We start from the raw sequence: 16,775 nt of genomic DNA, 5'->3' as shown, positions 1-16,775 counted from the left end.
TCTCACCAATTCTGTGAAAATATTTTCATGTAACATACTCCAGCAACATTCCCACCAACCTCAAGATATCTAAGTGAAACGATTGTTAACTGGTCCTCATTAACAGATACAAATAATACAGTACGACTAAGTACACTACATCTCACCCCCTTCCCCCCCGTTCCTTTTTTAAAATGTTTTTGACCACACGAAACTCAAGAATCAGGGCACACAACGAACGATTACACGATTAACGCATCGGAAAATAAACAGCAGGGCAGTTAGTAGACGGAAGGAGTATATCACATGTATGTGCAGCAGAATAGTACATAGGTGACGTTGCTTTAATTGATACTGTTGACGATGGTGTTGGAACAGTTTCATTTTGCAGCAGCTGTGATAAAGATGTCCCATTAGGTTACAAGCGAGAAGGTATTCTACGATTCACTACATAAATCTCAATTTTAATAACAAGATGTGCTCTGTGCAGAGTACAAGACAAAATAACTTCCACCACTTTTACAGTGAGTGAAACTCGAATAATTTCTACTTAACAGTAACATATATATAATATTCTTCACTATGGGCATAACAGTGGCTTCAACGACAAAGATAAATATCCAAAATTCATATTCTTGACATTCCAGGAGCTCATCATAGCAAAATAGTAACGCAGATATGCGTATAATAACTCCGTTAAAAACAGACAAATGACGTTGTAACTTTCAAACAGTTATTTAGGTTTTGGTATAGTACAGAACAGTAAGTGAAAGCCTAAGTTAAGTAGTATAGAGATATAAGTATAGATTCCAAACTTACTTGCTTGACAACGTTCTCTCTCACGTCAAAATACGTCCATTTGAAACCGAGCTACATTCCCCGACATAAATGCTGACAACCTACGAAGTGACCGCAACAAATTCACAAAACGTTACTTGGAGTATTTGAGAGTTAATGCCGATTCACAGTGATGCTAATTGAACAATATTAATCAATTTTGATACTGAATCTTACTGAATACATAACTGAAAACCATGGCTAGATTTACAGCTGTACTACTGAAATAAATAGTGTTGGCGTTATGTTGGCAACAAAACGTGGCGTTCCTGCTACGTAAACTTGGATTTGCCAATCGCATCATTATCGTAGTCTTCCCGTCATGCAACGTGTTTCTGTGTATGCGTGAGAGTGTGTTTGGTATGTGATTAAATAGCGTGTGTTTTCAGTGTAAGTTGTTGAAACATGGCTACTGGTATGGGTGTTTCTTTGCGCGTTACGGCCAGTTGTAGTCAGGGAGGCCGTCGCTATATGGAAGACACATTCACAGTCGCTTATCATCCTCTCGGAGATGGTTCCGTAGAGTACGCTTACTTTGGTATTTTCGATGGCCATGGTGGTGAGGAAGCATCGACGTTTGCACGAATTCATTTACTGAATTACATTATCGCACAAGAAGATTTCTGGTCTGATGAAGATTCTCGTATTAAGAGAGCCATAAGGAAAGGATTCCTCGATACTCACGAAGCAATGTGGCGTGATGTAGGTAAGACTTAAACACTTCCAGCGTTGTGCGACATCTTTCTTTCTACTTCCCTGCATTTTGTCGCTCTGGTTTCCGCCTGAAGTTTATGTTCACAATGTTTTCAGGTAATTGGCGAAAGACACCTTCTGGTCATACTAGCACAGCGGGTACAACTGCCACAATATGCTTCGTCAAGAAAAGCAAATTGTATATAGGTCACGTCGGAGATTCCGGAGTCGTTCTTGGATATAAGGAAAAAGGTTTTCAGTTTTTCTTATTGTTGCCACGATATTTTACAGTAACATTGTTTGCTAATTATACATGCTGTTTAAAAAAAAAAAAATTACTCAACGTTGTGATTGTTCTCGGACTGTTCAACGTTGATTTCCTTTTGTTACACTGTGCGAATTAGTTTCAGAGAGAGTTAGAAGGGTGCCTTTTATTATACGTGGTTTGTGCTTCCTCTACCCACTATGGAAACTGTGTGTCCATAAAGCTGAGATGTCGTTTGCCTAACGTGAAATTTAAAACTTGTCTGTATGTATGTTTGTATTTCATTGTTTCCCTGTAAACAATCATGCATCAGTTAATTTAGACTTGATTTTGATAAGCGAATTGGAGGACAACCAAAAATAAGTTTTTAGCCACGAAGTTGTACGAATGTGATTGGGGGGAGAGGTTGTATTCTGTGTTTATTTTACAAAAAAAAGGTCTAACGTTTTGTTTGCTGCAAACACACACAACGCATTTCCACACATTCCTGGGATGATCAGCGATTCGAACGAGAGAATGAAATGTCTGGCATACTCATTCTTACTTGAAGTAATTATTTTGATGTCTCACGAAAATGTGTGCTGTCATCTGTTGGTTAATTAATGACATTTAAACTAGTTAGTTTTTAAGTTCATATATGTTTAAACTTGCATTGAAAAGTCATCGAACTGTTTTCACTCGATTTGCTAGTCTATTTTTCATTTTCGTTTCTAACTGCTGATTATCTGAAAATGTAGCTATTCAATTTTCTCTTTGCCGTTGGTATAGTCGTTACATATTAAATTTCTGATTCGGCTGATTACATACTTCGTGTAGCCGAAAGAGATTTCCATTCATCCATTGTGGCATGAATTGTTCAGTAGTAGTTTCAGAATTGCCCATATTCTGTGACTTAGAATATATTTACAAATTTTCATTGCAGTTAAAATTGTCAATAGGGTATTTTACCTGTAGGTGAAGCTAAGTGTGGAGGTAAATTTGTAAATTAAACCACTTTATTTGTTAATGTAGTACGTGTACTGCCTTTTGAGATAGGCCTGTGTCAATAATTTCGTCATGGAATAAAATTGGTCAACCTATGTCAAGTGGATAATGATCCACAAACTGACCATTTTCAGTTAAGTTGTAATTTCGCGTAGATGTTAGCTAAGGAACGAGAGTAAACTGCTAAATGTTATTCCAGCATAACAACAGTATGGTAGAGGCAAGATAAAGACAAAATTGAAACCAATAGCAATGCGACCGGGGCATTTTTATTAGCTGTGTAATGTTTTGTGCTCACACAAAATGTTGAAATTTCAATTCTCTGCCAAACACTATTTTTGTCCTGCATGAGGTAAAATTGAGGAAAAATCAATTGTGACTAAATTTCCCAATCTAGGCCTATATGAAGTGCCTATAGTTATTTCATAGAGAATTTACTTGTTATCAATTCTACCAGGCTGCTGCTGTTGTGTGTATTCTACATCTATATTTTGCAAGCCACCGTATTATCGGCAGTGGAGAGTTCTTCCAGTATCAGTATTTTTCTGCCCATCGTCCCAGTTCTATACACGAATGGTGTGTGAGAAAATAAGTTGTCGATAAACTTCTGTATGAGCTCTAGTTTTTCTGATTCTCTTCTTCATGATCATTCCATAAGATTATGTGGGAGGAAGTAATAAGTTGCCCAACTCAACTTGGAATATACAGCACAGACTTTAAATAAAAATATCTCTATGATGCATGTTGCCAACTATCATTAGATTTTCTCTCCGTATTCTGTTAATGCAACTAGGTAAGGGTCCCAAACTCGTGAGCAGATCTCAAGAACTGGTCTTAAGTATTTTGTAAGCTTGTAAGCCACTTCTTTTGTGAATGAATTAGGCATACATTTCTTTAAAGTTTATCAAGTGAATCTGCCTGGGATCTGATTTCCCTGCAAATACTTGTATGTTATTATTGCACTTAGCGTTGCTCTGGTCTGTTACTTCTGGGTAGCTTTTAAATATTTTTGGGAAATACGGAAGTGTCCGATTCCACCCGTCTCCTTTGACCCATGACGTCACAAATATGGCACAAATGACCATAAAGCACGATTCCAATATGGTGCATATAAAGTCGTTACATACACATTATGAAGACGAAAATACATCGAAAAACAAACACACACACTTTCCACAAAAAGCCTAATGACACTAACGGGACAAGTGTGGGAAATGGGTGTTTTTTGGGTGGGGGCAAACTAAATATAAACAAATTTAGGCACCCACCCCCATACAAAACTACACAAAATGACAAAAAAACAGACATCACAAAACTCCCCAAATACCACTAAACACAATATCATCTGGAATCTGACACTTCCCTTGACCTATATAGCTCAACAGCAGCTCCCGATCCCATAAATTAGGATCAAACACTGCCCTTGGCCTATATAGCTCAAAAACATCTCTCAATACCAGTACCAACATACACAGCCACACATTGCGATCGAACACTTCCCTTGACCTGCGCCCTGTTAATTTTATCCGTCATATCCATTCCTGAACAAAAACAACAACCGATTAATTTTACTAAAATTACCACACGACGTACAGCGAACAACACTAAATTAACCTTCACACAAAATCATTAACTCACTGAAACGAATTCCACTACAAACACAGCCGACACTCAAACAATTCTGGGTAATGAGCAAAAGCAAACTGACCCCATTACACCACACAAATGAAAACCCTGAACATACCACCAAAGAGCACAACATGACAACATCTACAAACACGCCACACTCACAAACCAAACTCCGCGCCGTCATGACGTCACACACGACAACACCCTTACGTCACGGGTCAAAGCCGACGCGTGGGATCGGACACTTCTGTCGACCCTATTTTTGGTATGAAGAGCTTTCATCTAAAACTATCTCACCAAATTTGCATACACTTAGATGTTATATTTCTAAATATTATCTGTATCTTCAGTAAAGTCAGTGTAAGAATCATCTATCATTACAGTGGCCAGTGTGTAGCAGCTTCATGTGCCTACCTCAGCCAATCATGTAATGTAGTTTTGTAAATGCCTTTGGGGATATCTCATTATGGTTGCAGCTATGTAAGTGATTTCTGTTTTGCATGCAGCTGTTAACGCTGTGCATTTTAAAGCTGGCAACAGTACTGGTGGCTTTTGGGAATCTTCTTATTACTCAAGTATTGGGACTTTATGAACTTCTGCCGAGTTTCGTCTCAGGCTGTAACTAGGCACTGGTTATTTGCACGTGGTCCAGTTTCTTCAAAACTGTAAATGCTTAGAAAAAAATCAAAAGTTCAACAAGGCACTATTCCTGACATAATAAAGGTAGAACACGACAGCATCCTGTTACTGTCTTTTTACGTAGAATATAAAAATAAAACAAAGGTTAGAAAAGCAGTGTCCATGGCATGATTGCTCTTCAGGCTTGAAAAATTATGTTTAGATCAATTTTTCTGATTTTAATAATGAATAGGTAGAGAATAAAAGAAGCTGGACACATGATAATTTGTCAGCATATTGTCTGTCTGATTTGTAGAAAACTAATAATATACCAACTTTTCTACAAATGTGTTTACCATAATATTAGCCTCTAAAGTTGCCACAAAAGCCAAATGGGCACCAAATTTTCCCTATTTTTAATACCATGTACCTTAATTGGCACCAGAGTTTATGGATCAGAAAATAATTTAGATTTCTGTGCCCATTCAGTTAAGTTGCTAACATTTGGTTAAAAAAAAAGAGAGAGAGAGAGAGAGAGAGAGAGAGAGAGAGAGAGAGAGAGAGAGAGAGATATATCCTTCTGCAGGTTCATGGTGGTCGTGCTGTACAACCTGTCACACGAAATTCTAATATATTATGTATATTTTACCAAGTGTGAACCCTCTGCACATAGTCACAGCAGTTATTTTTAATATCTCATGTGTTACGCAAAGATTTCTACCGAGCCTGTGTACTTTCGCTGATTGGTACCTCTGTTGCTTGCCCTATTTCATCTCTCAAAGCTACCCTTTTAACTTCTATTGTATTTCTTTTGCCTCCGTCAGTCATTGCCTAATCTTGGATTTAAAGTTTGGCAGTTCCCATCTTTCTAACTTTCTTTCCTGAATTCTTAAGCCAGTCAGCATTTCATAATTAATAAATTTTGGTGTGTCTGGTACTCTGTATACGGCTAACTTGGCCACTTTGGCGAGCATGCTGTGAACAGAATCTTGTGATTGGCTGCTTGGAAAAGCGCTGCCGCCGCCTTCTCTCACAGCAGCCAGCTTACAGTTTATAAAAGAAAAGTGCATCACAGAAATGACACAAAAGTGAGCATTACTTTAATGCGTAAGTAATCATATATGGGATCTTATTGCTACTATATAATGAATTCCACAACAACACGAGTGAATCGACAATATATTCATGCTGGCTGCTTATTGCCAAGGCATACAATACTGTTATCTACATAAGGTTGGCAATGAGCATAAACATTCAAAAGTGGCACAAAGTCTGTGGACTTTCTTCTATCATAGTGGTGCCCAAGTTAAAGTGTACTGTTAGTATGTGCGTCTAGAGTGATTTTTTATGGTAAAAATACAGTTTCAAAATGTTAGCGTTAACATATTATTCCTTTTGTTCCTTTCCCTTGTAATGGAGTCCTGTATTCCATGATAATTAAAATTTCAGCTTCCTTAACATACTTAATACAGTAAAAGTCTGTCACATTTGGGACCATCCCAGTCCTGGATTACTGAAAATGTCCGTTTATTGGATGGTAACTGTTACTACTGGTATATGCTTAGCCGTAAGGCAAAAGCAACTGTAACAAGTGTTTTACAGTAAAATGTTGATTAGCAGAATCAATAGGTTAATAACCGTAGCTAAAAATTAGGCCAGATTTTTATTCAAAACGTTTATTTTACATACTTGCACTTTACAACATTTTAGTTTGACTTAAAAAAAGAAAACTCTCAAGTATCTTTTTGTTTTAGAGATTGTTTTTACTAGGAATAAAAGTTACTTCTAACGATGTGTAAATCAGGCATTGTATTTAGCATTATAAACAGAAAAAGTAATGAACTTATTTAGAGACATTGCGGCTCCTGTACAGCTGATTCTCTGTTTCCTTGTCTGAATCACTCTCTGTAAGATTGTGTACAGGTTGATTACACTTTGAATAATGTCCTCATCAGTTAACGCCTGCTCAATAGTTTCTTTGATATCCATTGGAATCCACTGCAAGAGTTCCTCTTCAGGGTCATTCCATGATAACTCACGTTACAAAGTGATGTTTATATTACAAGTTTTGGACAATTAACAGAAGGAAATGTTTCTATTAAATATTTTTTATACTGTATAAACCTATATCACACTAATTTTTACTTTACCATATTTATAAAACCAAATCTTATAATTATTCTTGATAACTCGTGTTACATTTCCAAGAAATGGCTTTTGCGTATGATAAAGAATATACAAAAGTCTGCTCTGTTTTATGTGAACATTTCTTGTAAGTTTTACACGCAGTACCTGAAGATTTTATAAGTATTTTAACAAAGTTCCAAACCTTTAATCTCCAACAAAATAAATATTAAAACACAATGAACAGGTAACTTGCGTTAAAACATACGGTAATTCACTTTACACTGTCACAGATCGTAGTCAAACCTGAAATAACCACGGGAATTTAGAACACTTGGAGGGTTCACTTTTCTGAGAAACTTGTATTTAGTGTAGTATATCTCATCCTTAATTTCTGAACACTTTCAAAACTTCCCATTTTCATCATAACATCAACTTTAAACTCACCATTTTCAATTTTAGTAACATTACCAGGAAAATATGAATTGACATATTTCACCACCACCCAGTCATCTAATTGTATATCTAGTGATTTTTCTGTTCTGTTAGTGTTTTCCTCTACAGCTGATGAAGTGGTGCGTCCTACAACTACATTATTATAGAGTTCCAAGTGATGAATTTTAGAAACATTCAAGAAAGGCTGCAGTTCGTGATTAAGGCCGAGAGATGTAGTTTTTTGCTTCTTTGGGTAAAGTCTTCTTCACCCATAAGAACTGCTGTCACATTAAGAAGAATTCAACAATGATTTTTCAAAATCTGTTGTATTGTTTACAACACATTTCCTGCTTTTCACACAAGACAAAACTTGGCATTTGACAGCCCCACCAATTCCATCCACTGGCCCCTTCTCATGAGAAGTTGCAAAGTACTTCCATGTAATTCTTTTGGCATGACTCTTACTTTGAACTTTTATAGCCTCTGCAATATATATGTTTTTAACTTCTCTAATATTTTTAGTAGTTTTTCAAGAAGTCTATCAACGTAGGGAATGACAGTGTTTTTTGTGTGGTCCAGATTATCAGATACCAACACGTAGGGGTGAGAAGTACCTTACTGCCAAATCATGGCAGTAAAAATACTAATTTGATTTTGCTGCCAATGTGCGCTTTGACTTACACATGTAAAATTTTCGGAAAAATCTATTTGCATCATGGCAGTTGGCATTGCAGAAGGCGGTGATTCCTTGTCACTCTGATAGTCCTTTGATTGTTCTCTCTTAAAGTAGCAGTGCTCTAAAAATTTAGGTCCCATGGTAAGAATATGACCAATAAGATTCTGTAATGTACCTTCTTCCTCTACTTTCAAAATTCTGCCATCACTCTCCTGCCACACATACCGTTTCACGCCGTACTCTTGTACACCAGTACATAAATCAGGAAGTTTAACTGGCCAATAAGTCTTTACATTTCATGCACTTTCCCAAACAATAGTCGGCTGTAGGCTCTGCACATGGAAAAAATTCTAGCCAGTTACTGGTGTATTTGAGGTACTATGCAATGAAGAGAGTTAATAGCACAGATGAAATTCTCGTGATATCTGCAGAGACACACGTTGTGTTGAAGTTTATTGGCGAGCATGACATGCTTGGGTCTTAATTCTGCGAATTTACTTGGTAATCGATTTTCCATTTTCTTCACAAAAAATTGCATGGGCTTCTTTCAAAGAAAACATTGAGTGTCGTACTTGCATCTTACTCTTACCTTTCTCAGCTTTTACCATCACAACATCTTTGCGTCCAGGGGCCTGGCTGCTAATGTCATCCCTTTTATAGAATTTGCTCACTGCACTTATTATTTCATCACTTATTTTTTATTTAAAGATTCTTTCTACTTCTAAAGGTTCAACAAATGTATGATACAACCTTCTAATAACACATTTTTGTTTTCTGGGTGATGCTGGAAGTAAACATTTCACTTTTGATATGACTTTTCCCAGTGAAGACCATATTTTTATATGGTGGTGAGGCAGAACTACTTGGTGTAGCTGAAGATACTTCTACATCTACATCTACATTTATACTCCGCAAGCCACCCAACGGTGTGTGGCGGAGGGCACTTTACGTGCCACTGTCATTACCTCCCTTTCGTGTTCCAGTCGCGTATGGTTCGCGGGAAGAACGACCGTCTGAAAGCCTCCGTGCGCGCTCTAATCTCTCTAATTTTACATTCGTGATCTCCTCGGGAGGTATAAGTAGGGGGAAGCAATATATTTGATACCTCATCCAGAAACGCACCCTCTCGAAACGTGGCGAGCAAGCTACACCGCAATGCAGAGCGCCTCTCTTGCAGAGTCTGCCACTTGAGTTTGTTAAACATCTCCGTAACGCTATCACGGTTACCAAATAACCCTGTGACGAAACGCACCGCTCTTCTTTGGATCTTCTCTATCTCGTCCGTCAACCCGATCTGGTACGGATCCCACACTGATGAGCAATACTCAAGTATAGGTCGAACGAGTGTTTTGTAAGCCACCACCTTTGTTGATGGACTACATTTTCTGAGGACTCTCCCAATGAATCTCAACCTGGTACCCGCCTTACCAACAATTAATTTTATATGATCATTCCACTTCAAATCGTTCCGCACACATACTCCCAGATATTTTACAGAAGTAACTGCTACCAGTGTTTGTTCCGCTATCATATATTCATACAATAAAGGATCCTTCTTTCTATGTATTCGCAATACATTACATTTGTCTATGTTAAGGGTCAGTTGCCACTCACTGCACCAAGTGCCTATCCGCTGCAGATCTTCCTGCATTTCGCTACAATTTTCTAATGCTGCAACTTCTCTGTATACTGCAGCATCATTCGCGAAAAGCCGCATGGGACTTCTGACACTATCTACTAGGTCATTTATATATATTGTGAAAAGCAATGGTCCCATAACACTCCCCTGTGGCACACCAGAGGTTACTTTAACGTCTGTAGACATCTCTCCATTGATAACAACATGCTGTGTTCTGTTTGCTAAGAACTCTTCAATCCAGCCACACAGCTGGTCTGATATTCCGTAGGCTCTTACTTTGTTTATCAGGCGACAGTGCGGAACTGTATTGAACGCCTTCCGGAAGTCAAGAAAAATAGCATCTACCTGGGAGCCTGTATCTAATATTTTCTGAGTCTCATGAACAAATAAAGCGAGTTGGGTCTCACACGATCGCTGTTTCCGGAATCCATGTTGATTCCTACATAGTAGATTCTGGGTTTCCAAAAATGACATGATACTCGAGCAAAAAACATGTTCTAAAGTTCTACCACAGATCGACGTCAGAGATATAGGTCTATAGTTTTGCGCATCTGCTCGACGACCCTTCTTGAAGACTGGGACTACCTGTGCTCTTTTCCAATCATTTGGAACCTTCCGTTCATCTAGAGACTTTCGGTACACGGCTGTTAGAAGAGGGGCAAGTTCTTTCACGTACTCTGTGTAGAATCGAATTGGTATCCCGTCAGGTCCAGTGGACTTTCCTCTGTTGAGATACTTCCTTTAGCTGCTTCCTGTACTTGGCAACTCTTTCTCTAACATTCAATCCTGTCTGCAGCAATACATTCTTGTTCTCTTTTACTCAAACATTTTTCCTGTTCCTGCTTATTTTTCCTTAATTTTTTCAAAGTTTCCTTTTGTATGATTTTATACTCTTCATATGTGATTTCATCTTTCAGTTTCTGCCTTCTTATTCTAATCTTTTCAGCATGCACTTAAAGGCATGCTGCAAAAATTGCAATTTGTTGCAAAGTAGAAATAGCTATTCCGTATGGGATTTTATGTGGCATATGGAGATGAAAAAACATTAAATATGTTGAAATATATTGTTAGTTGTGTTGTATGTGATTCAGAACCAATCTGACTACTCAGAATTATAACTAATCCTTAAAAAACTATGGTAACTCACATTATATAAATAAAGGTAACTCATGTTGTGTGAATTAAATATCCTAGACCAGAAGAAGGCTTCTAGGAGGAAATTTTAGACACCAAATTATCGGTACACTTATGTGAAGGACAGCTTGGCATATAAGTTTCTGTACTTCAATGTATTTTGTGAAAATTTTAAAAGTATTGGCATTTGGTAACTCATGCTAAACATTTTGGGTTAGGTTATATAAATATTTTCGTATTTATCATGCTTAAATTGTTTGCTTCTAGAAATATACCAAAAAGAATAAGAAGTTATGCACTTTCAAGTGATATATAAACCATAAAGGATTATTATAAATTTCATGATTTTTTTTTTTTTTGAAATTGATCGAATCTTCTGCGTGAACAAACTCGACAATATAGTCTTCAAAACAATAACAATGGCTCCTACAAGTAAACAATAGGTTTTGGAGGGAAAAATCAATCTTGCCAACAAAATTCAATGTCCAACCTACATATGTAACAAGGGAAAATATGCCATCAGAAAAATTAATTTTTGATAATGATTCCTCGTTTACTGGGAATGACCCTTCACATGTTTTCGAAAGGATTGTTTTTGATTACACTTCTTCCAACATCCAAAACTTCGAACACTGATTTGGGATGTTATCCCTCATCTATAGTATGTGGTGTAGAATCAGATGTGGGATTTGCAGTTGGCAAAATTTTTCTACAGGCCCATTGTAAAGTAACCTTTTGTACTTGAGCCCAAAACAGTGCGACATCATAGGTGGCATCTCGTACATTAAACTTTTTTTTGAAAGTCAGTTACATCACACTCGGCATTTAAATGTGAAAACGAAAGAGCTTCAATAAAAAACATTAAACATTATGGTTTACCTCTTGAACTATTGGTTGAATCAGAGAGTAACGTTAGATGAGAGAAGTGTACAGTGTGTAAACTTTTAGATGGCAGACCTCTCCCTAGTCCTGAATTGGTAGAAGTCGGTAAACATCGGGAGGCTTCGGTAGGCACGCAGTTTCGACTGATGCCAACATTACGTTGCTGACTGTGTTGTACAAGGTAGCAATTGTTGTCTGCTTCGTTATTGTTTTGCGCTGTACTGTTCTGCGTGTTTTTATTGTGCAGTTGTGCTAAACATTATCAAAATGAGTGAAGAGGCAGTTGCTGACCCATCTCGGGAGTCTCCAACAACCTCTACCAGTAGGCCTACGGTTAGAAGGAAACGCAGTATTACGTAGCGATGCTCGCAAAATGCAGACAAACATACATACATTCATTATATCTAAAAACAAAGATGATGTGACTTACCAAAAAAAGCCTTTACAAATGTCTGCTTGTGTCTGTGTATGTGCGGATGGATATGTGTGTGTGTGCGCGCGCGAGTGTATACCTGTCCTTTTTTCCCCCTAAGGTAAGTCTTTCCGCTCCCGGGATTGGAATGACTCCTTACCCACTCCCTTAAAACCCACATCCTTTCATCTTTCCCTCTCCTTCCCTCTTTACTGATGAAGGAACCGTTTGTTGCGAAAGCTTGAATTTTGTATGTATGTTTGTGTTTGTTTGTGTGTCTATCGACCTGCCAGCACTTTTGTTTGGTAAGTCACATCTTCTTTGTTTTTGGATATATTTTTTCCCATGTGGAATGTTTCCCTCTATTATATACATACATTCATTTTTATATATATAGATTTTAATGTACATGATGATTTCAGTTTCGTTTACGAACAACATTTAAAGCAAGTTTTACTTCCGAGCCTTTCGTCTGCTTTCGTTTAAGCATGACGCGCAATTTGTAGTGCCAGCACTGCAACTGGTAGGCGTGCTTTGTCCCCCCCCTCCCCCCAACGGCTCCTCTCCCCTCGCCAGCCCATGCTTGCTTCCTCCTCTCCCCGCACGCCCCTCACAACTCTGCTGTCTTACAGTTAACACACTGTAGCAAGTGTGTTTTCAGTAACTAACTTGGCATATGTACTTTATGATAGTCCAAAAGGATGGCTTTGCTGTCTTCTGGTAGACCAAGGTTTTTGAAGCTTTGTGTGAGTTTGGGCACAAAATAATGAAAAACAGGTTTTGGGAAGGGTTGTGGTCACACAAGCATTTGTTTGAGTGTCATACTGGACAGGCAAGTTCGTAAATGCCTCTGGTTTTCCAGATTTACCAATTACAGAACGAGTTATTTGGTGGCTTCCACAAGCCTTAGCACATTTTTTAATTCTTTAGCTGCCTTTCCCCTCTCACAGTTCAGGTAGACGGTGGTAAGTACTGCCATAGCAGGCCTGTTTCATCAACATTGTAAATCTGATCAGCTGTTACATTATTACCTGTGATTGTTTCTTCATACTCATCATTGTACTTTTCTGAGTTTTGGTTTGCTGAAATTGTTTCTCCAGTTACATAAAGTCTGAATTCCATGCCAAAACTTGAAAAATTCTGAGCGAGCCGTTAGAAAAATTGCATTTGCTTTCTGTAACATGTAAAACTCATCCAAATTTCTTTGCTTTTAAATAACCATTGACCCTGAGATTTCCACTGGAGCATACTGCACTGAGCCATTTCTATAGTACACTGTTGAATTGTTCCAGGTTCAGGTTTTTAAATGGTTGGTTTTTTTCCCCCTGAGGCCAGTTTCTCATGTGTTACTGATTGAGAAGCAAATTCCATTAGTTCATCTTTTTGTTTTTCTATCTCCCCTCGTGGTCCCGCGGTAGCGTTCTCGCTTCCCGAGCACGGGGTCCCGGGTTCGATTCCCGGCGGGGTCAGGAATTTTTCCTGCCTCGAGATGACTGGGTGTTGTTGTGTCGTCTTCGTCGTCATCATTCATTCCCATTAGGGTCGGAGGTAGGCAACGGCAAACCACCTCCATTAGGACCTTGCCTAGTAAAGCGGTGCGGGTCTCCCGCATCGTTCCCCTACGCTCTGTAAAGAAGCATGGGACTTCATTTCCATTCCATGTCTTAAATGGTTGATGAGCCAACATTAAATCTATTCATCAGAATATTTGTATTTTCATGTTTCTGCAGGTGTGTGATGATCTCAAGTTTATGGTCGATGGTCAGAGTTACATGTTTTTCTCTTGGTTTAGAACTTGAAGGAAGCTTCGGTTTCAAGAAAATTATCATTTTTTGTCAATAAAACTTCTACAGGTTACTACTATATTTACGTTCGCTACTGTAATACATGGGATGGTGCCAGACCTTCACACGTTCCAGGCTGTTGGGTGCCAAACTGATACATTTTTCCATTCTTTGTACATGCCGAGCTAGTATGCATACACACTTGTACTATTGTGGTAGGTCATGGCCTTTTGTCTTTCTTGGCTGAGACGATCCATTTACTATACTGAATACCCACACATTCCTAATTTTTTTTATAATAATTAGACTTATGTGCATTACCCTTCTTTGGTTTCTTCGTTGGTGAATGTATACTCACCTGGTCGGAAAATCGATTCTCCCTGTCCTTGCAGTGCATAATTTCCCACTGTATCTAATTCTTAATGTGCCCATTTCTCTTCAATCTTTCTAATCTACCTACACACTTAAGGGATGTCCCATTCCATCCTGTAATCATTTGCTCTTTCTAATTACATCATTCTGAGTAGTCTCTGTACAGTGATCTGAAAGGGGCTCTGTGTGTCACCTTCAACTTGCCTATTAAATGGAATTACTACTTTTGGTGCCTGCTTGTGTACTAAAACATAATGTTCAACTTGTTCTTGTACGCAGAAATTACTAATTTCTTGATTAAGATTTGAAAAAGGGAATAGATTATTTTCACCTGTAGATGATAAGCAATGAACACAGTCACAAGTAATAAACAGCAATCACACAAGCCTTCCTACAAAAGTATTTTTTCAAGCATTAGTGGAAACCACACAAGTTCCTAGACAGCATTGCAGTTGATTTGTTGGTAGTTTCCAACAAATATCATATGAATGACCAGGTTGCATTCAGAATATAATCTTCTAGGCTTTCAAGCCACAATTCGAATAAAATTCTCAAGCTTTCGACAGATATTCACGCCATCATCGTCAGGAGTAAAACCACAGACTGCCAGTGCTCGCTCAGTTTTCAGATTATGTAGGCATGATTGCAGCCTCTGGCACCAGTCAGAAAGGGCCAAATGGTGCATGGTTGGAAGGTGAGTTAGCAGGATTGTCACAAGTTTTGGAAATGGGGGAATTCGAAACTTGTCAGGGAAATCAGAGAAATTTGGGGAAAAAACTGGGAAAATCTCATTTTCTTAGTAGATGAAATGGTTTGTTTATGAAATGTCATGCATCGTCACTGGCTACTACCTACTCCCTCATTTTTACTGCTTCTCCCCTTCTACCACTCCCCTTAGCTTGCAGTCAATGCTGCCTCCACTTCTTGCTGCTAGCCTAGCAGCTGCCGATGGGAGACAGGGAGGTGTGAACAGTGGTTTGTTTGGATCTGGTTCTCAGAGATTGTTGATGCAGCAGCCGGAGTCAGCGGTCAAGTGTGCATGAGTTGTATCTGAGAGATTGTGAGCTTATGTATGTGGTCTTGTTTTCTGACAAAGGCTATGGCCAAAACTTCAGTTTTGAGATTGTGGTTGCGATGGTTGCTGAGATGCCTGTCTGCAGCTCAGCAATCATCTTTATGGTGAGTTGCTACCTATCCTCATTAATACTGATTCTCACAGTATTTGCGCAAGTTATCTGTTGTGTAGATTAATCACTGCGGTCTCATTTTATCAACATGGTGTTTGTGACACATGAATAGCTGGTCACGCGAGTGGACTTCCACAACACTCCAAAACTGTAGGCCATTTCTGCTGATCTGAAGCCCATCGTTTCCCAACGGGTAAGCCCTGCCCATTGAATCTAGTGTCAACTGATCTACCTGCAGGCTGGTTCTGTTTGTGTGTGACATAATGCGGCGGATTATGGACCTTGGGACAGTGGTGTACCTCGACAGGCTAGAGGCCATAGGCGATGAGTTTCAGGAATTGCGACTGTCTCACCACAAATACAGTGTACAGTGTGGCGTTTTATAGGCATTTTATTTATTCTAGTACATTTTGGCACCTCTAAAGTAGTTTATGTATTAGAAAGTATGGATGATAAGAAGAAAATTGTGGTAGACACTGGCAGTTTGTAGGGTACATACTCGTATATTTCTTGAAAGAAAAATCACACAATACCTGTAAAATAATAGACGTAACACAGTGAGTAATAACTGACAATAGCAAACATAGTGGAATCCACATTTTATTGGTGGTCATCTATAGTGTTGATTTACACAACTCTTCCCCACCTTATGCACTTCTTTCAAGATGCTTCTGGTATGCATCATCATCTAATAAATGTAGCACCTTCATGTGGTAGTTTTCAGTGTTCAGAACCACAGTAGCATTTCTTTTGTTGGCTGGCAAGACTGCCAAGTCCTTGCTCTTGTGCAATATACATCAGCCACATCGTTTCTCGTGGCTCATATTAGATTTCGGTTGCTTAGCTTTTGCCAATACACAGCTGGTGGTTAGTCTGACGTCTTTAGCTGCATTATACAAGAGATACCAAATTCTCTGCTCTGTTCAACTAACGTTATCTGAAATTGGCAGACGTGGCAGGACTGGTGAAAAGTTAGGCTTTTACTCAGTTCTGCCATAGAGTCATCATCCAGTTCTTGGTTGGAGAGATTAACAACTATTCTATAGGCCTCATTATTCTCCACGTCAGGTCCTCCGTGAGTTAAGTGGTCAAACTTGTTACATTGCTTAGATGTTTTGCATAAAC

The 16,775-nt window shown here is 38.6% G+C and overlaps 1 protein-coding gene across 1 annotated transcript in view; it reads left to right on the top strand.

The window, feature by feature from the left end:
* The first annotated feature begins 1,160 nt into the window (after positions 1-1,160).
* The window catches only part of LOC124711626, a 96,813-nt gene continuing 81,198 nt past the window's right edge, over positions 1,161-16,775 (top strand). The window contains exons 1-2 of the mRNA XM_047241798.1: positions 1,161-1,522; positions 1,627-1,761. Of these exons, the coding sequence (XP_047097754.1) occupies positions 1,222-1,522; positions 1,627-1,761 (436 nt within the window). The 5' untranslated portion in view covers positions 1,161-1,221. The remainder of the gene's footprint in view (positions 1,523-1,626; positions 1,762-16,775) is intronic.

This window comes from Schistocerca piceifrons, chromosome 8, assembly GCF_021461385.2.
Source record: "Schistocerca piceifrons isolate TAMUIC-IGC-003096 chromosome 8, iqSchPice1.1, whole genome shotgun sequence".
Taxonomy (NCBI): Eukaryota; Metazoa; Arthropoda; class Insecta; order Orthoptera; family Acrididae; genus Schistocerca; species Schistocerca piceifrons.
The sequence above is the reverse complement of the archived record's forward strand: the minus strand, read 5'-3'. Positions and strand labels throughout refer to the sequence as shown.